Source organism: Sinohyriopsis cumingii, chromosome 17, assembly GCF_028554795.1.
Source record: "Sinohyriopsis cumingii isolate HCF-2022 chromosome 17, ASM2855479v2, whole genome shotgun sequence".
NCBI lineage: Eukaryota > Metazoa > Mollusca > Bivalvia > Unionida > Unionidae > Sinohyriopsis > Sinohyriopsis cumingii.
The window spans coordinates 65,062,461-65,083,881 of record NC_142977.1 but is presented as its reverse complement, the minus strand read 5'-3'; the positions used below and the strand labels follow the sequence as shown (position 1 = coordinate 65,083,881).

The following is a 21,421-nucleotide window of genomic DNA, read 5'->3' as shown; positions in this document are numbered from 1 at the left end:
TTAAAAAAAATTGCAGAACAAGGCGCTTTTATGTGGGTGGCATTGGCGTCAAATCTACTGCTGAAGGCCTCGGTAAATTCTTGAAAGAATACGATATAGATCCGTTATCCATAAAGTTTATCCACAGTAGACGTAATTGTCTATCGGCCAAGCTGACTGTATATAATTCAGACTGCGACACTGTTGAAAATGATGTAACATGGCCAAAAGGTGTTTATGTAAGAAGGTGGTATGGGAATCAATCTTGGCGAGACAGGTTTAGCAATCGCGATCAGGAGGCAAATGAAGGTGCAGGATGCGATATTCTGTGACTAGGGTGACAGTTAATTGTTCATAAATTTGCCATTATGTTCTGTCGTAAGTTAATGTGTTTTGTCATCTTTGTCATTTTAGTCCTGCTTTCACGATGCATAAGTATTAATATGCCTATATTGCAAGTTAATATGAATCTTAATATACTGACCTGGAATGTTAGAGGAATTATGTCCTCTGCTCTTAGCTTTAGTGCAATGCTGGATAAATATAATGTTGACGTAGCTTGCGTAACTGAACATAAACTATTACAGCACATACTTCCATTTTGCGATACTATTCGTTCTGATTATAAATGCACTGCTAAGGCAGAGGATATTTCCTCTAATTGTATGTTAATAAAATGTGGTAAAGGAGGAGTTGCAATCTTCTGCAAAACTTCTCTCATGAGATATGCTAACTTTATAGATGAAGTTAATAGTGACAGAGTTGTTGGCATAGAATTCAAATTTCCTGATATGCAAAATGTATATATTTTTTGTGTATATATGCCGACCCTATTATATGGCATAGATTGTTACAAAGCGCAAATTGAGTTGATTCAAAATCTCTATGATCAGTACTCACAGCTGGGGGACGTGTATTTTACTGGTGATTTCAATGCAGTAGCTGAACCAGCCACTTTCAGAGATTACAAAGATAGAGTATTTCATGAGTTCTTGCGATATAATAATCTAGTGAGTGCTGGACATTTAATAATATGCACTGGTTCCCGCTATACGTTCACCCCAGCAAGAACGATGATTGATCATTTTGTACTGTCGGATCAATGCATAGGTAGATTACGAAGTGTGCACATTGTTTCAGATCACGAAGAGCACGCGATATCTGACCACCTCCCTATCCTTACTTCCCTTCGTACAGTGACCTGTGGGAGAGACTTCAGACAGTCTATGAAGAGAAACAACATAGCCTGGAATAAATTAAACGCTGATATCTTGAAAAACTATCAATCTGAGCTGGACCTTCGCCTGAAAACTTTAGATATAGATACTATTTCGGACAATGTTGATAGCTTTTACCAGCACATTGTTAATGCAATACAGCAGTCAAGCGACATCGCGCTTCCAAAGTCTAAATTCAATTATCATGCCAAACCATATTGGTCAAATGAACTCAAAGAAGCACATAAACTTCAAAGACAAGCTAGGTATACTTGGATAAATGAGGGAAGACCGAGGGGTAGTCAATTTAATTCTTACAGAGAATATAAAGATAAGAAGAGAGACTTTAGAAACGTTCAAAAACTGGCTGTGGAAAAATATATGGGGGAGGTGTATGAAGAAATTGAAAAAGCACATGAATGCGATGTAAGACACTTTTGGAAAATGATCAACATTAAGAGAGGGAACAATACAAATTTTTGTCAGGAACTATCAACTGATGGAGTTTGTGTCCGTGATGATGATTCCATCGCAAATGGCTTTGCTAGATACTATGAGGACATTCACACGCCGAATTTAAACCATAGTTTTGACGGAAACTTTTATGAATTTATAGAGAGAGAATTAAATCGGGGTCTACAGGACGAAGTAAGCCATATCGAGGCCTTACAGACCAGTATCAGTTTAAATGAAGTAAGAGAAATCATTAAAGGTCTAAAGAAATCAAAAGCATCGGGCCATGATCAAATTTGCAATGAACATTTGATCTATGGCAGCGACTACCTCATCGAGTGTATGACAATTTTATTTACTCGGATGATTGATCAATCTTACATACCTGTAGATTGCAAAAAAGGGTTAGTAATACCACTGTACAAAGGTAACAGAAAATCAAAGAACTCCCTCGAAAGTTACAGGCCTGTTACTTTACTGCCTGTTATCTACAAAACCTTTGAGAAAATTATTCATGAACGTTTGGTAACTTGGCTCAAAGATACTAATTCTAGTATACCCAGTTCACAACAACATGGTTACCAAAAAGGTTTAGGCTGCACAACAGCGAGTTTTGTGCTGTTGCAATCAGTACAATATAATGTAAACATGGGTTCACGGGTTTTTGCTGCTTTTCTTGATACAAAAAAGGCATTTGATACCGTGTGGCACGAAGGACTGCTTTTTAAATTATTCACGTTGGGAATTACGGGTAAATCCCTTTTGATATTTTTTAACATGTATACAAATTTACAGAGTAAAGTTCTTGTAAATGGGCAATTTTCAGATTGGTTCTCAATTGGCCAAGGAGTGAGACAAGGGGGTGTTTTGTCAACCTTGATGTACACAATATTTATAAATGACTTGCTGCTACAGTTAGAAAATAGTGGATTTGGAGCAAAGATTGGATCCTTAGCTGTGGGAAATCCAACCCTAGCTGATGATATTTCACTTTTGGCTATATATCCTAGCAATCTACAAAAGCTGTTAGATATAGCATACGACTACAGTAATAAGTGGCGATTCGAGCTTAGTGTTACAAAGTCATACATTATCATTTTCGGACCCCAATACAAGAATTTTATCAATATGAAATGGTATCTTGGCCCGTCATGTTTGCCGGTCACCGATTCGGCAACACACCTGGGTCACCGGATTAACTCAAAGCTGACGTCGCATGACGCAATACTCGATGCATGCAAGAAAGGGAAAAAATCTTTTCACGGTCTGTTTGGTATTGGCATTAAACCGAATGGTTTAAATCCTTTGGTTGCTGCAAATGTAATTAAAAAGGTAATTTTCCCTTCAATGTTTTATGGAAGTGAATTATGGTGTAACATTTCAAAAAGTGACCTCGCTTTATTGGATAAAACTCTGAGGTATTTTGCCAAACATTTACAAGGTTTTCCAATACATACAAGATCAGACATTGCCCTGGGAATGCTAGGATGGACATCAGCGCAGTCCGAAATTGATAGAAGAAAATTGATGTTTTTACACAGATTGTGTTTGATGCCTAACAATGTACATACTAAACGTGTGTTTAACGTTGCGTTATTTCACTTCATTCTGAGCGGATGCATGTCAAGCTGCGGGTTAATTTCAAATTTATATTATACCTCAAAGAAGTTTGACTTGCTCGGGTATCTAACTGATTATTTACATCATTCTGAAATTCCAGATAAACATAATTGGAAAGAAATTGTAAGGTCAAAAATTGTTGGTCTTGAAAATAGCCTCTGGAGAGTTCGTATGTCTAATCAAGCAGATTTTGATAGATTCTCTTCGATACACGAATACTTACGACCTGCCTCAGTGTGGCAGTCAGCTAAAACTAGACAACACACTAAGGTATTTACATATGTAGCTAAACTATGGGCTGCTGTTCCACAAACACAGCTTGATATGTGTATTAGATGTGGGAATGTTTATACAGAATTGATACTTCATTGTTTGTTAGTTGTCCTTATATGTCGAACTTTCGAAATTCTTTCTGGGATTTCCTTACTGATAAATTTCCCCTGAGCCTGCACATTACGTTATTTAATGCAGAAGATGAGCTGTAACTACAATATCTTTTAGGTAAAAGGTTACCATCAGGAGTAATCGACAAAGAAAACTCCAAGCTATTCGTCCTGTATGCAGCATACTTTGTCATGCAGTGTGCAGCTATCTTCTGTAAACAAGGTACTGAAACTTGCAACTTATGAGTTGACGAACACTTTGTTGATTGATATTGTGTAAGAATTTGTATTCCAATATAGAATATTTTTTTTTTTTTTTTTTTTATTTTTTTTTTATTTTTTATATTTATTGATTGTATTCAGATGATTTATTCTTATATCATGTAATCTTCCATGGAAGGAAATAAAGATGATGATGATGATGAAGGATGTCATTTCTATAGCTCTACGTGTGCAAAACGGGGACAATCCTGCAAATCATGATTGTATATTATTCTAAGCTAAAATTGTTAGGAGAAGTAAGATTTTATCATTTTTCCAACCGAGGACGGAGGTGTGTCCTCGGTATGTTGGTGTGTAATATCATGAATATCCTCGGTATACACCAAATACAAACGCACACACACACACACACACACACATATTCACACATTCGTCTAAAACCTACGAAATGGGAACATAAGACATAATATTTTTATCATCAAAATGGGGACATCTTTATCTTTATAAATATTTGGAGGGTAAGATCAGTTTTACTATGCTTGAGATATATCTGTCTTTACAGTCAATTTGTCGTCGATTTGCAAACTTTACAATATTTGAAGTTTTACCTACAGAACGGGGACATACAAATATTCTTAAGGTAAAGGGTTTTATACAATCAAATGCAGGACATTCCAAAGAATAGAAAAATATATTTTTTTATAATTCTAAACAACTACAACAATCTAAATATTGCAGAAATCTCAACCCACGTACATATATACCTTCCATATTAACAGGTTAAAATGAATTGCATTTTGAAGCTTTTCTTACTATGTTTTGTTTATGCATGGGTAAAATGATATGCACACTATTTTGAAATATAGAGAGAATAATCACCAAACCATCTCCATACGCTAATGACAAGTCAATCGCCATTATTTAAAATAACCATTTTCGAAAAAACATTTTCTAGCATATATATTATTATCTCTGTCACTGTATGTCTGTCTTGTCTGTCTGTCTGTCTCTCTCATTAAGAAACCTAAGATGAAAAGAAATGTCTTTCTTTGATAACGAATTAAGTTGTACATTAGTTGGAATGATGTTCAAAATATCACACCCGATATGAATCAATTATTTACCTTCTTTATGTACATAAGTTTGGGTAAAGTAAAGAGGTCGGAGATAACAAAGAGAGTGCTAGATTATTTCGACATTATCGTGCTATAGTAATTTTTTGAATCAGAATCTCGATATCCTAACGGTTAGTTTTGTGATTATTTTTGTGTGTTTGATTTGACTCGAGTTTTAAATTGTGGTAGATTGTTTTGACGATCACAGTTTTCTTCTTTCTAAAATTGAAAAGTACAACACTTTTACTTGAAAGGGAGTTCGATTGAACATCAAGAGCCCATGTAAATCCACCCTTCTGTCTTATCATAGATAGAAACACACACACACACACACACACACACACACACACATATTCTTGTATTTGGTGGCTCCATGGTTCTACAAACCAAATACATTTGGTATAATTGTCTAAGTTTAATTCTGTTCGAAATTCTTATGTCACTGAAATTCATTTACCTATATTTACTCCAATTCTTATTTTTCTCCACAGCATGCCTTCTCCATTAACCCACAAACCTATCTCTCTCCCCATCCCTCTCCCCCCCCTTAGATCTTGATCTTGAGACCCCTTAGCAAGGTACGGACGAAAATCCATGATTTTGGCATGTGTAATGTCTCTCGACCTATGAATGACGGTAAAAGTTAAGTCAAATGACTAAAGTGGAGAGAGAGAGAGAGAGAGAGAGAGAGAGAGAGAGAGAAAAGAATTATAGGGTCAGTAGTAAAGTTAATTAAAGCAAAATAATGACTTAGTTGAACTGTAAATACATTAAAATATTTTATTTACCTGTTGCTGGTTCGTCATTTTACTTAGTTTCTATTTCACACTAATTTCCATGCGCCCGTATGTGAATTGCTGAGCGTTCAGTGTTCAAGAGCTAACAATATGTTTGTAGTACTCTACTTTCTTTATTAAAACGTCTTTAATGTTTAAATGATAAATGGGTCTAATATTGATTTAATCAATGTGAATAAAAATAGAAGTAAAAACAATCAACTTATCAATTTGCTAAGGTGATTTTGAATGGCCAAAAAAAGCAACAGAACTACAGTTTGTATCCGACACACTGATCAGGGATGTGCAGGGCTCCTTCACTCGGCTAATACACTGTTGCATGTAGTCAATCCTAATTCATTTGAAAGGGCAACTATGGTTATTTGTATGTGATTTGAATAAAATATATGTCTAGTATGTACTTTGTATCTTAGAATAACCTCTCATTGTATAAATGTTTCATTTAAAGGAAACCCAGAAAGCCTCGTTTCCTTTTCAAGAAAAATTTATACATTTCGTGGTATATCATTGATACAGCGTACTTACTATACGTATAGTCTGTCTGTCTGTCCGTCTCTTTATATATATATATATATATATATATATATATATATATATATATATATATATATATATATATATATATATATATATATATATATATATATCTGTGTGTGTCGTATTCATAACTGCATTTTATCTCATAGTAGGTATAGTTTTCCTATAGTACGTGCAGTTTCATATTTTCGATATTACCACATGTTAAAATATCACTTTATGTGATTCTGATTGGTCCAAATAACCCCATGGCATTATTGTGCAGTATCCATTTTACTGATTCGTTGGGATCGTGGGAAAACGTTTTTAACCCTGCCATCTGGAATGTTTGGTTTTGAATGAACATTTTTGGCGTCCATATTTGAACTCGACTTGCGAAAGGAAATTGAGGAAAAATTATCTCGGCTGTCTGAATATGGATATGTTACCACCAAAAGGGTTTGCTGTGTCATGTATAACAATATCATAATGAGAAAAATGGCGTAAAACTACAAGACAAGAAGAACAATAAGAAGTAAAACTAAGGGTATTGCGAATTTGATGGCGGGGTGGGTGGTGGGAGCGGTATCTCTGTAAAATATATAATCCACCGTATATACAAGCGTGGTTTAAATGTAAACATACAGAAGTAAATAAACTCACTTCTGTTCACAGAAGAATTTGAACATAAATGGGTCTCCTAACTGACAGAACCTTATCCAACCACAGAATCTTTACGCAGTATATATGGGATGCAAATCCTCCTAAAACAGAAATTTGTTTACGTCTTCTGTAGAGTCTATTGTTCCAGTCAAATACTGCAAGTATCCGGTCACAAATGCATTGCAGTAAATGTGGGCATTTCTGCATACTGCAATCCTATTTCACATAAAAATCTCAACAATGTAATGGTTCGTTCTGAAAGTGACATTTTAGGGTAAACATGTACTCTAGGCCTACTGTTTACCGTATCAAACAACGTGGCATCACATCGCTTTGGTCATTCTGTTTTGAAAAACGATTTTGTCGTTATAAAATGTTCTGTTTTTACGGATGAGAGCTTATGCTCTGATTTGTAGTTTGTACTTATGTACAATCTGCTTTTACTAGTTCAACCTTTTTGGGACTATATTTTATGCACAACAACTGAAAGGTTTACCGTCTGTCAGAATGAACGAAATTATTCGTTCTTTTTTCCTATCTAAACAATTCCCACTGAAATAAAAGCTATGTAATAAAAAGAATCTCAAATGAGTAATGATTTAATATCTAATTTATGAAACTCGTTGAATAATGTCCAGCTTTTGCTCGCCAAGGCTCATTTCATAAATTCAATATTAAATCGTTACCATTTGAGATCCTGTATTAATCCTCTTGTTTCTCCAGCATAATTAAACTTTACAATTTACTAAAGACTATGCAAACTTAGTCCGTTATTTGTATTCCATCATTTCAAACAAAGATAATGTAAAGAATATTGTACGCAAACATATTACAAGGACCTTTCTACTTAAATACACTTGAAATCAAGTTCAAATCGAAGTGTTACTAGGTTAGAGGTCCAAATTATCTGAACATACCGAGTTTAATGCAGTAAATTATAAATCTTAACACACTCCTTTGACATATATACATGGCAGAGTGTTTTCTATTTCCGCCTCCCAAGAGTATCAATGGTATAATTGAAGTCACATACATTCTTTATAACTGTATAGGGACGAAGCTACCTAGCCTAAAGAGGACTTTGAAGTATGGGCAAGAGAGCTAGAAGGTTATCACCAGGTTGAAAAGTTTTTTTTTTATATACAGTTTTATCATACCTTAATTTTAAAAAACCCAACCTAGAAACAAATATGGGTTTGGGTTTGAGTTTGGATTGGATTGGATTGGATTGGGTTGGGTTTGGTTGGGTTGGGTTGGGTTGGGTTGGGTGGTGATTGTTTGGTTTGGGTTGGTTTCTTGGTGGCACAGAAACGTCATAATTTTCCCAACACAACAATAATGTCTACCTAGGTATATGGCACAAATCCTAGTTTTATGAACTGCCCGTTGTGCGAGTTCTTCTACATGGACAGGCGCAAGAGATACAAAACCTTCGTTCAAAGATAGCCATAGTAAAAACCAAGAAACGGTTTGGGATTGACACCAACCGGCTCTATCGAAAAAGGAAAACAACGAATGGACAAAACTACAACAAGAACAACAACTATCTCAAACGAAATTTCGACAAGGATTTTGTGGTGCAAAAAAATGGGACCCGATACAGCTCCAGACGAGGAAGAGAAGACAGACTCATTGGAAGATCGTGCTGTTGCACTGGAAAAGTGTGTGGCGGCATAAAATCAAGTGGAAGGCAGACCAGACCCATTCGAAGGTCTTGTTGTTGCACTGGAAAAGTATGTTGTGGAACTTAAACAAGTAGACATTCTTTTGGCCAAGCTGGAAGAGTATGTGGCAGTAAAAAGTACGGTGGTAAACAAGGGGGCCCCAAAGAGGACCTTGTGGCCATGCCGGAACAGTATGTGGCAAACGAACAAATCGAATTTAGGCAGATCCGTTGGAATATTGTGTGGGCAATATATAAACTGCTGTACAGCTTCCCATGGAGGTGGATGCCCCAGTAAAAAAGGAAGAGAAGAAAGATCGATCGATCCGTGGCAGAAAATTCGCAGTGGGGAATAACTATCCTTGCAAAACAGCCCAATCTACTATGACATGGAACTATGCCAACTTGGGTGCCACAGACAATTTCGTTGCTGCAACGAATGCTGGTGGTTATTCGTGGTGGAAGCAGGAACATGGGCCACAATTTGTCGCCAGTTTGCTATCGGAAGCTGTATTCACTGGTCTGCGAACTGTGCCACAAATCGGTTTAAGCGAACAAAGTGAATATTGACTGTGGGTTTTTTGTCTGCTGTATCGACCCGACCTAGTTTGCTATAGAGTTTTTGCGGATCCATGCACAGCTAATAGATCAATAGATTTTGTTTGCCAGGATGGATATATGCAATGGCTCCATTCACGCTGCCCGACCAGAATAAAAACAATAGTGTGGATAAGCACGATCTCAACCTTGCTTTTGAGTACCACCAACCACCTTGATTTCCCAAAAAGACATACTGGTTTCCACTAGAAAACGCCTAAGTGGATGGGTTGCTACAATAAACTGTGTGCGGCGAGTGTCGAAGAACCGCAACAGCTGTTGTGCACACGTTGACCACCTGGATTTCGTTTCGTTGGTGATGTTGACCCGCTTGTTTCCAAGGAATCGTTTGGATGGCCAGAAAAAGGATTGGCACCAATCTGTATCGTGCGATCGGCAAAGGGTTCCCTAATTTTGTCTACGGATTTTGGTTGGAACATTGTGCACTTGTTTGGAAACTGGTTGGAAATAGCTACAAGCAATTCTCGGGCTCTGAATTTGTGTCTAGGCAAGATCTAAGCATCCTTTCCAGTGAGAACCTTTATTCTAACTATTCTTAGGTAGGATTTGAAAAAAGGATCTCAACTTTTGATGACATTGTAAACAAGGTCTGCGGATATCATAAAAAATTTCTAAAATGTGAAATAATGCTTGGGATTTTAGAAACATTAAAAGAACCTAGTGGAATTTAAATTTCAGAAACAAAGTGTTCTGAAATGTTTCAGCCAAAATTCATATAGCCGTGACGAGATCCCAATTTTCTTGTTACGAGTCTGTGCCCTTAGAAAAAGTAACAGAAAAAAGTGAAGAAAACCAGCTTTGTAAAATTGAACAAATAATATATTTCCCTAGAATATAGTGTGAAAAATGAAGAGAAAAACCCAGCAGTTACGGTTTTACGAACCAAATCCACAAATAATCCAAGAGTTAAAAAATAGAATTCCTAGCAATAACAATTCTGGAATGAAATTGAGTTCGAATCTGAGTTAAAATCCAAAATGGAAAAGACGATGTTGCTTGTTGTAACCTGCAAAGTGCTGCAGTGTCAACAGTCTCATTTTGAATCACAGAAGTGCTACAGTGTCAACAGTCTTTTGTTGAAACATAGAAAATATTATTTCAGTTTTTGTAATCCGACAATTATTTTCACAATACATCAGTAATAAGTCTAACTAAGACGCAAAACAGATTCCCGGATGGGGGTCAACCTTCTGGAAGTTTGTAACAATTGATACATGCTATTTGTCACGTAATCCAGGTATGGATTTGACTTTATAATTCTTACTCTCAGATAGAATAAAATATTAATTTTGTTTTAATAAAACTGTGACTGCTTCTGAATTAAGGTCAGAAACTAGACACATTATTTCTGTTATTAGGTGTTTACCAATACAAATTAAAAAAAGGTCAGGTCAAACAGGATTGAACTTAATTCTAAAAAATCAAGTCTAATGAACATTATTACGTTACAATAGCATGTGATGGAATACAATAAAAAATTAAAACTAACAAACAGATAATTAAATTAAATCAAATATATATATGTATAACTTTCCCATGAAATAAAGAGAAAAATTTATATAATAAAGCTTTCTTTTTACCATTGGTTAATTTTAAACGAGTCAAAGGCCATGGTGAAGTCGATGAACATCATGTAGATTGGTTGACCTTGCTGTCTGCTCTTCTCTTGGAGTTGTTGTAGGAAGAAGATCATGTCTGTTGTCGACCTGCCTGCTCTGAAGCCACACTGGGATTCCGGGTACACACGGTCCGCCAGCAACTGCAGCTTGTTGTGTATGATGTGGGCGTACACTTTACCAACGATGCTCAGGAGCGAGATCCCTCTGTAATTATTACAGTCACTGCGGTCGCTCTTGTTTTTGTAAAGGGTCACAATTGTGGCATCGCGCGTGTCTTGGGGGACTCCCAGCAGAGGCAAAGTAGCTCATGGAGTGGTTTAAGCAATGTTGGTTTCCCACGTTTGATAGCTTCGGGCGGGATGCTGTCACTACCTGGTGCTTTGTCGTTTGGGAGGGAGCTCCTCTAAGGTTGGCAATTTGTCGAGCTCCTCCATGGTGATCAGATTCTTTATGCTGCTGAGGGCTACATCGGTGACTGATGTTTATCGGGAGTATAGCTCTGAGTAGTGCTCAACCCATCTGGCCATCTGTTGCCCACGGTTTGTGACCTTCTCTCCCATCAGAGATTTCAGGGGAGTGACCCCTTTCACTGTAGGGCCTAGAGACTTCTTGATACCACTGTACATACCTTGGATGTTTCCTGACTCGGCACTGCGCTGGCTCCCTTCACACAGTTGTTGCCAGTACTCGTTCGCACACTGTTTAGCGATACGTGGGTGTTGCTTCAGGCACTTCTGAGTGCAGCAAGCGTCAGTTCATTAGGGCATTTTTTTGGTAAGCTATGAAGGCTTTTCATTTCTCCTCGATTGTGGTTTCATCCTTGATAGATGTGCATTCAACCAGTCCTGGCTGGGTCGTTCCCTCTTGCCAAACGTGGACATAGCTGTACTGTAGATGACACCCTTCATGGCATTCTGTCTGGCTGTAGCATCGTTCTCAGGCAGGTCCTGGAGAGCTATGTCCAGGGCGGACACCTTGGCCTGGACCGACATCTGCGCAGTGTTTATGCGAGGGCGTCCTTTGGGTTTTGAGCGGTGTGGTGTGTGTGGTTGTAGTCGCACCCTGCTGATCACGAGGCCATGGTCGGAGTCGCAGTCTGCACTGTGGTAGGTTCTGGTGGAGAGGACGCTGTTAAAGGCAGAGCGCCTGGTGATGACCAAGTCGAGTTAGTGCCAGCGATGAGACCTGGGGTGTTTCCATGACACTTTGTGTTGTGGCTTACACTTGAAGAAGGTGTTTTATACGCACAGGCCATAGTAGGTGCATAGCTTCACCTGTCTCTGACCGTTTTCGTTGGTCTTTCTAGTGCCATGATATCCGAGGCAGGTAGGCGATGACTCATGGTCCACACCTACTCTGGCATTAAAGTCACCGATGAGGAATAGCGGTTCGTTTTTGGGTCATCCTTTGATCTGTTCGTCCAGCTGCCCATATAACTGATAATTTGTTTTTTCTGACGACCTAAGGGTGAGGGCGTAGACACTGATGATGTTGACTGGATCTGCAGCAGTGGTGAGATGGATGGACAAGAGACACTCAGAGCCCCCTGTGGGAGGTTCAACTGTGATCAGGAGATTGTTTTTGATGGCTAATCCCAAACCGTACTGGCGGGGCTCCTCAGGTTCTCGACCCTTCCAGAAGAAGGTGTAGTTTTCCTCTCTGAGGGAGCCACTATAGTCGAGCCTGGCTTCCTGGATGGTAGCTATGCTGATATTTAGTCTGGTGAGTTCTCTATCGATGATGGCCTATATTCTGGCATCGTGCACTTCTCTGAGGTCGTCGGAGGTGCCTGTACACATCGTGTGCACATTCCAGCTTGCGAATCGAAGAGCTGGAGTCTTCTTTATTGGTTTCTTGTTTATTTTGTCTGGTGTGGAATTACCGTCTGCTTGTCATGCTGAGACACATACTGGAGCAGTCAGACGATGGCAGGTCAACACCTTATTGACCGGGGTCTGCCCGGCTTGAGGCGGGCGGTAGTCGGACAGTGGGACACGATGATCCCTCCCACCGTCAAAGCTGACCTGTGGTGCCCCTTCCCTACGCTAACCGGCTGGAACTCATAACCTGTAAAATATCAGCTTCCGTGTTTGTTCCTCACTCAGTAGCGAGACTGGAGTGTCCTTTCCAGGGCGCAAGCCTGGACGTGGATTATGGAGATCCTGGGCTGCCCAGAGGTCAGGATCCCCCACTCGTCCTTGCTGGTGGGGTCCAAAGGAATGCTGAGCATGAAATTTGGCACCAGTTTGGATGGAGAAGCTGCCAGAAGGAAGTCGTAGTCGACACCCAGCCGCCTTGGGGGCTACACTCCGGATTTTCTGTCTGGGCTTACGGTAGCAATTTCTTCTCCCGAAGATATCCATAAGCAGTGGAGCCATCATCCAATGGATGGGACATGGTGGGTTTTGAATCAGAGTTTCCTTCCCCTAGACGAACTGCCTGACAAGGCTAACGAACTTCATCTTCCCGTGTTTGGAGTCAGTTTTCCCTTCTCTTAGACTGGTTGCCTGCCAAGGCTAACGAGTCCAGTCTGCCTACCCAGTTATACCGCCAGGCACTCGGTCGCGTCAAACAGCAGGCTCTGTGAAAACAGGGGGCCCCGCGTGAAGGTGCTGCTGTGGACACAATAGTGTAGGAGAGGCCATATGCAAGTAACCTCTTGCCCAGCAGAGCGAGACAGTGGTCCTGTGGCGATCACTACACCTGGAAAGGAGAGTCTATGAGAGACGCTTCACTTTCCTTTGGCAAGCGGGACGTCAGACCGAGGCCTCGCACACAATTATCTAGACCAAAGGTAATCATATTCATTAGACGTTGCAAAGTACTTGGTGAACCTTTCATCCCAAAAGGCACCACTTTATACTGATAAGGTCTATTTAGAGTCACGAATGCCGCAATTTCCTTTGCTCTTTCCGTCAGTGGAATTTGCCAAAATCCTTTCAGAAGGTCAAATTTGGTGACTTTGCATTTCCGATTTTATGAATGCCGTCATCGATTCTCGGTAATGGAAATTAATTTGTTTTAGTCACACTGTTTCACCTTTCGATAATCAGTGCACACGAGGAAAGTTTTTCTGGTTTCGGAGCATGTATACATGGAGGTTACTTTTACTGGGTTCTATAAAATCATTCTCCAGCAAATACTGAATTTCTTTTTTGAAGTAGTACTGTTTGAGAGGTTCATCCTGTTGTTTCCCATGCTTGTTATAAACACTTTTTTTTATTAACCCCGTAACAGGTTGACCAATGGGTCGGAGAACCATCCCAACGTCACCTTACAATCAAATGTTTCTGGTTATCAGATAATCTAGGGATAATACATATATTCTACAGAGAAAGAAAAAAAAAACACACACGCATACACACATGCATATGGCACACAATCTAGGTGACATGGCCTTTGTGATATTACAGTATTTTGTTCCTGTTTACCGTCAAGTCAGAGACAAGTTAAATGTTCATTAATGAGGTCCATTTTGAAGAAATTGGTCCTATTTTTTATTTACCTTAGCAGTGTATTTTTTAATGTTCTTATGCATTGCAACTATTTGCTTAAAAGCAAAAATTGAAGGATTTTTCATATTGACTCTGCAAGTATAAATATAATATTTTGCCAAAATAAGCAGGAAATTACACAAACTGTTCAGTTGTTCACTTCCTAAGAATGTTTCTTTTTTGGACAGATGTACAATATTTGAGCAAAAGGTGCAAAAACGTCAATAAAACGGTACCAAAACTGTGAAGTAATACTGCAGTCATAAAAGAGATGTTCAATACTTTCAGTTTAACTCTTACAGAAAGTACATTTGTTGTCATCTAATATGCTAATTCTTTTAAGAAAATCATTATTAGCGATTATTCTATGGATTAATTTAAAGTTAAAAGAGATCAACTTGGTATCCTTGGTACAGCATTTTGCCCGGCTATAAATATCAGACCATTCCTCACTACTTATATTTTTATTAAATACTTGCATCCAAGTTTCTTGCTTCGCAGTGTGTTGCCTTTTAGCTTCCTGTAAAAGATCTTTGTAAACAAACTTGAGTGAATCTTGTTTTCGCAAGTTCATTATTTTATCCTCTTGCTTATCAAAATTATTATGTACTAGATGGTTTTTTATGGCATTTTTCCACGCTTTTGGAATTTTGGATATTAAGGAGAAGTATTTCAAGAAATCATCGCTTCTAGTTTTTTGTTTTATTATTTCAAAAGGTATTAAATTACCTTGTTATTTACACTTTCAACGTCATGGTATATATTGTTTGTTCTTGTAGGAACATCTGAAAATAAATGCTCTAATTCAAGTAACAACTGTTTAAGTTCATTCCTTTCTTGCTGTTGAAGATGTGAAAGATTTTTGTCCAGATTATTCAAAATTGTTGAATTCCGTAGATTTGTCACTCCAAAATCAGTTGAGTCCGATTACATTCCTTCACTTAAATCCTCACTGTGAGGGAGAGGTACAACTACGTCAATTGCATGATCATACTGGTACTCTTTTAATTTATTTACATACCAGGAGTACTATTATTATAATTTAACTCATTTTCTTCTTAACTTTGTAAGGGCCATAATACCTAATCAGAAGAAAATTTCGAAGAATGAGCAAGAGAGACAGAATCCTATTACAAGACTGAAACCTTCTCTCCATTGCAGTTCTGTCAAACCATAATTTTACTTTTGACTTGAATTGACGGATGAAAAATTAAAGCGAAATTTGCTAGAAAATTCCAGACGTAGAATTTGACCCATTATCAGATTGGTCGGATTTGGGTAGATCAAATTGAGTAAAACTCTTTATCAAAAGTTTTACTGCTGTTTTAGATTTAACATTACTCAGCGGAATTGCATCTGGGAACCTTGTTGACGCACATATTATGGTTAATACAAATTGGTTACTTGACTTGGTCTGAGGTAAGGGACCAACACAATCAACCATTGTTCCTACCATTTGACAAGTGTCACAAAATCTGCAGCATTTACATACATCACTGTTAATTTTTGGCCAAGAAAAGTGATTTAGGATATTGTGATAACTTTTATTAATCCATAAATGTCCTGCGAAACGAGTTTCATTGGCCAGACTAAGGAATTCCTGTCTGTATGATTTTGGAACTACAATTTGTTAGTTCACTGACCACTCGTAACGAGCAGGTACATCGGGAGGTCTCCATATTTCTCATAAGAATCCCATTTTTAACGAAATAACAAACATGTCCTTCCGTGGCTTCAGTTTCACTAATGCCTCTTCGAAAGAAACATGAGATCGCAGGCTCTTTTTCGTCGTTGACGTCAAGTGATTGCGTTTGTCACTCTGATTAGAATAAAGAGAATGAGTAGTCAAAAGAGGATTCGTGTGATCAATACATTGTGATTGATACAAGCAAGGAATGAAAGTGACCGCATCAAAAGCCCTACCATGACACGTGTCAGCTGAAGGAAAACCTTTTTGATCAACATCATTCTCAAGAGCGTCTGATGCCATAGCCCTAGTGACTGCACAAGCTGGCGATAAATCAGGGAAATCTTTTTCAATAGGATCAGTTTTCTGACCCAAACAAGGTGTGTCAGTTACAAGTGGATTAACCACAACCTTGTCTCCAGCTAGGTCGTTGCCTAGTAATAAATAAATGCCTTCAACGGGTCAAGAATACACTGTTCCGACTGTCATGCGTCCCGAGACTACGTCTGATTAAAAATGTACACAGTGGATAAGAACATTAACAAAGCCGTACTCTACTCCTTGAATAAAAACACTCTCATTAGAAGAATACTTTTCAGAAAAAGGCAAAGCAACTGATCATAAAAGACTGAGGAGCTCCTGTGTCCCTTAACAATTTAATTGGGCTGTGATTGGCCGAAAATCCCAAGAGAGATATGAAACCCTTCGACATGAATGGTTAATACATATCCATAATAAAATCAGACTAGGGTTATTAGACCCAACAAATGTTTTGCTTTCAATACATGACCTTGACCTTGACCTGATAGAAATAAGAGCATTTGGATAGGTTTGTCTTGATTCTGATGCTTTTTTCAATTTGTTTCAATGATTTCTTCTTGCTATAGGTACACATAGAAATATGTAATGATATCCGATCGTTTTTATCAGAAACTTGATTTCTAAACGTTGTGCCAGATTAAAATTTTGAAGGGCTTGTATTCGGCTGATATACTTTTATACCAGAAGACTGCCGAGTGGAAGTCTTATTTACAAAAGAATTTTTATTAGCTAAGGAATACTCATCAGCAGTACGAGCAGCATTTTCCAAGGTTTCGGTCTTATGCTCATCCATATGAGTCTTAATGTCACTATAGACACAGTTCTTGAACACTTCAACTAATACAATTTGTCTGAGATTTTCATAATCTTGATCAATTTTCTTGTCTAAGCACCACCTATCAAATAACGCTCCTTTTCTCTTGCAAAGTTGACATGGGTTTTTCCAGCTTCCTTTTTATAGGTCCTGCATTTCTGCCGATAAGCCACGGGGACTAAATCATAATCCTTCAAGATGCATAATCAGGACTTTGCTGTAGTGGCAGTGAATTGTAAATATCACTAGTTTTACTAGTACATACACATTGTAATAATATAGTCCAATGCTCCCTTGGCCATTTCAAATTTGAAGCAACGTTTTCGAACTGAGGAAAATATTTGTCTACTTCTTTTTTATAATGGCGGCATAAACCTAAAATTCTTAGCAATATCAAAACTTGAATTTGTATGTGAAGTGGGAACATACATGTCACTTGCCAGATCTATTTCGTTTATTCCAAATTGACATTCCCTCTCTCCCCTCTCTCTCTTTGCATTTGAATTTGCGTCTGTCTCTCTCTCCCCTTTCTCGAATCGTAGCTTCACTTGTTTCACTTCTTTTTGTAACTGCATTTGTGCTTTCTGTAACTGCCGTTGTCTCTCTCTCTCTTTCTTCCTTATTCAATTTTTTTTCTTCTTTCTGTAGTTCAAGCATTCTTAAATCTAATTCCATACTGTATTTTAATTTTTACTGTTTTACTTTTATGTCAGAGTCTGATACAGATTTACTGGTCAAAACCAAAACACTTTATGCAAAACACTCTTTTCCACCAAATACTGGACCCAAATATTCCTTATTTCTTGTTTTGTTAAAGAATTGTTTCCTCAGGAAGATCATATTTTCTGGCAGGCTGAATCAATTCATTTTTTCAAACAGTCTAACTGTTTCCTGGGTAGGATTTAAAAGAAAGAGATCCACTTTTGATGACAATGTAAAAAAGCCTGTTTATTTCACTTAAGATTTCTAAACTGTAAAATAATGCTTGGGATTTAAAAAAAAAGAATTAAATAACATGGGGAATTTAAATTTTAAAAAGTTTTCAGAAATACTTTAGCCGAAATTCATATATATCCCAGACTAGCCCCCATCTCCTCGTTACGAGTTCTTACAGAAAAGTATCAGAAAAGAGTGAATACAGCAAGTTTTGTTAAATTGAACAATTTATTCATTTAGCTAGAATATAAATCTAAAAATAATCAAAAAATAATCAAAGAATTAAAAAATAGAAATCCAAGTAACAAATGTCCTGAATGAAACTGAGTTCGGACCCCGATGAAATCCAAATTGGAAGACGACAACATCTGTTGTATCCTGCGAAATGCTGCAGTGTCAACAGTCTATTGTTGAATCACAGAAAATATTATTTCAGATTTTTAAATCTATAAGTTTCGATAAATGTCCTGTCCAATAATTAAATTAGTGCCCTAGTATTTCTAAAGAAAATAATCACTTGAATTCAAAAGAATTTGAAGAACATAAAATAATTAGCTAAACTGGACACAACATAAAGAACTTAAAGTCTTAAGTGTTAGGACACGACTGACAATTCTTTTTCAATACACCAGTAAAAAGTATCACTAAAACGCATAACGATTCCCGGATGGGGGGTCAATCTTCTAGAAGCTTGTAACAATTGATGAATGCTATTTGTCACGTAATCCAGGTGTGGCTTTGACTTAACTTAATATTCTTACTCTGAGAATACTTAAAAGAAATATTGTTTGTGCTAAAACTGTCACTGCTTCTGAATCAAGGCTAGAAACTAGATAAAGTATTTCTATTATTAGGTGTTTGCCAATAAAAATTCAAAACGTTCACGTCAAACAGAACTAAATTTTATTTTTAAAAAACCCATAAATTGAATAAACAATATTACATTACAAATAACATGTAATGAAATAAATAAAAAATTAAAACTAACTAACAAATAATTAAAATAAATCAGGTATACATAACAATATGTACACACACACACACACACATACATACATACATACATATATATATATATATATATATATATATATATATATATATATATATATATATATATATATATATATATATATATATATATATATATATATATATATATATATATATATATATATATATATAATAATAATAATAATAATAATAATAATAATAACAATTGCCATAGTTATACCGAAGAGGGACTGAGGAAATGTAAAGAAGATCTCAGACCTGGTTAACAAGAAATGGCATAATTCATTAGCATCTGGAACGTCTGGAATAGCTTTTTGAATAATCTACATTGCATAAACAGAAAAAGGTTTCTAAAATGATTGGTCTCAGCATGTTGTGTCTATTCCGAAATGACGAATCTAATATGCATTTAATATCACTCAATATATGTCGATAGCAAATTCATTATGACGTTTAAACGGATGATACTGGCCATACGTCTGTATGATTGTTCCCGTTCGAGTATAACGGAAAATAATTAATAAGTGCATGTCATGATGAAAAAACAACGGACAGATGTGCATCATATCTAACGCCAGTGCAACGAGGGCAGGTGATCTATCAAATTCGAGGTTTTCTCTGTCCCTTCGTAGTTTACCTTTTTTTCATGAAACTCGTAAACAAATAGCTTTTATTGTGCAACAAAAGCATGAACTTTTTTAAACGTTGCATTGCAGCATGGTGATACAGACTGAAGGCGATTAGTAACAGTGAAAAGAAGTTTCATCCTAGAAATGTAAGGTGTCATAAAGAACTTGCAATAATCTTGATGTATGTAGGGTTTTATTATCATACCAATAGACACCTTCCAATCGATCACACATAACGTAACTCAGTGTTTGTCGTCATGGGTTGCGAGGATTGACATCTGCAAGGTTATGCATAGTATCAATTAATGTATAATAATTATCGAGATGAAGAAAATTTAATTCGATGTTTGACACTTTTCATCTCTCACACATAAAATAATAATTATTTTTGTTGTCAGAAGGCTTAAATCTATCGGACGTAATATTACAAATCATTGACAGTTACGTTGTTACGTTGTTATCGATCTTTGCATGATCAGCATTAGCTATAAAAATTACGGTATAAGAGATTTTGACAAACTTTTGCACACTGATTTATATTCGAAAGAAATTCAGATATTCTTTAATCTTGCTACAAAAGTGAACAATATCCATTTACACGTACCGCTGGTATTCAATAAATGAATCCTCCCAAACAATACATCAAAAACCTCTGATATGAATCCTCTTATATAATACCTAATGTACCTCGGGTATTCAATACATAAATCTTAAGTTGAAAGACCTCCTGTACTTCAAATGTTCCGCAAAGGAATCATCCTATGCAAGACCTTTTAGATTCTTGAACATTGTCAAAAGAATAACGATTCCATCTCTTCCAGTATTATATGGAAAAAAGAACAAATAGCGCGTGTTTAGCAGAGGGAACAATATAGTGTTTTAGAGTATTATGCCAAAGCATTAATAACTATGGCATAAGAGTAACCTAACAAGAACCTCTATAAACAGCATAGAACATCCCTCCCTCCTTTCAAAACATTTTGAAGAAGTAGAATTTTTTTTTTAAAAATCGAAAAAATAAAATTAAAAATAATCGCAAGAAACACCGGGCAAATGCAACAAGAAACAAGCGATGTAAAGCAAGCAGGACCGTTCCCGAGCTCTCCTTCCCACTAATGACAACCATCCATTCAACTGTAAGGGACCTTTATGGACCCACAGATTGAGGCCAAACTATCAGGGTTCCTTGAATCCATAAAAGCCTGGTGGAGGTGGCACCATCCCCTTCCCCAGGAACAACTAGCAGGCTGCGGTGCAGTCAGAAACAAGTGGCACATGCACAGTTGTGCACACGCCACTATAATTAAACTCAACAACAACAAAATGACTGGCGTGGGTACGTCAGTGTAATCCACATTGTTAACGCGTTAAGAAAACTACATTCGTCCTTGTGGAAATCATTTAAAGATGTTTCCCGTTTTAGAAAATCCCTCAATTCGGATGTTATTGTGATCGAGAACTTCAGAGAGAAACGAATTAAAGATTTTCCTAGGTTTTTACTCTATGAACACGACTACACCATATCGGTCTTTGCGCATGAACATTAATAGAGAAGTACTGTTTTCTTAGTGATATGTGAAACGAGACTTTCAGGGTTTTAATGAAGCTTTAAAAAAAGCGAGTGGTATAGCATAGATGCAGTGCACATACTATATATATAT

The 21,421-nt window shown here is 37.1% G+C and overlaps 1 protein-coding gene across 3 annotated transcripts in view; it reads left to right on the top strand.

The window, feature by feature from the left end:
- The window catches only part of LOC149779124 (deoxycytidylate deaminase-like), a 79,215-nt gene that overhangs the window by 41,169 nt on the left and 16,625 nt on the right, over positions 1-21,421 (top strand). For 2 of the 3 annotated variants that reach the window (XM_089939674.1, XM_089939673.1), the window contains exon 2: positions 3,771-3,875. The exons of the other annotated variant lie outside the window; for it this stretch is intronic. In XM_089939674.1, the coding sequence (XP_089795800.1) occupies positions 3,771-3,875 (105 nt within the window). The remainder of the gene's footprint in view (positions 1-3,770; positions 3,876-21,421) is intronic. 3 annotated transcript variants of the gene reach the window in all.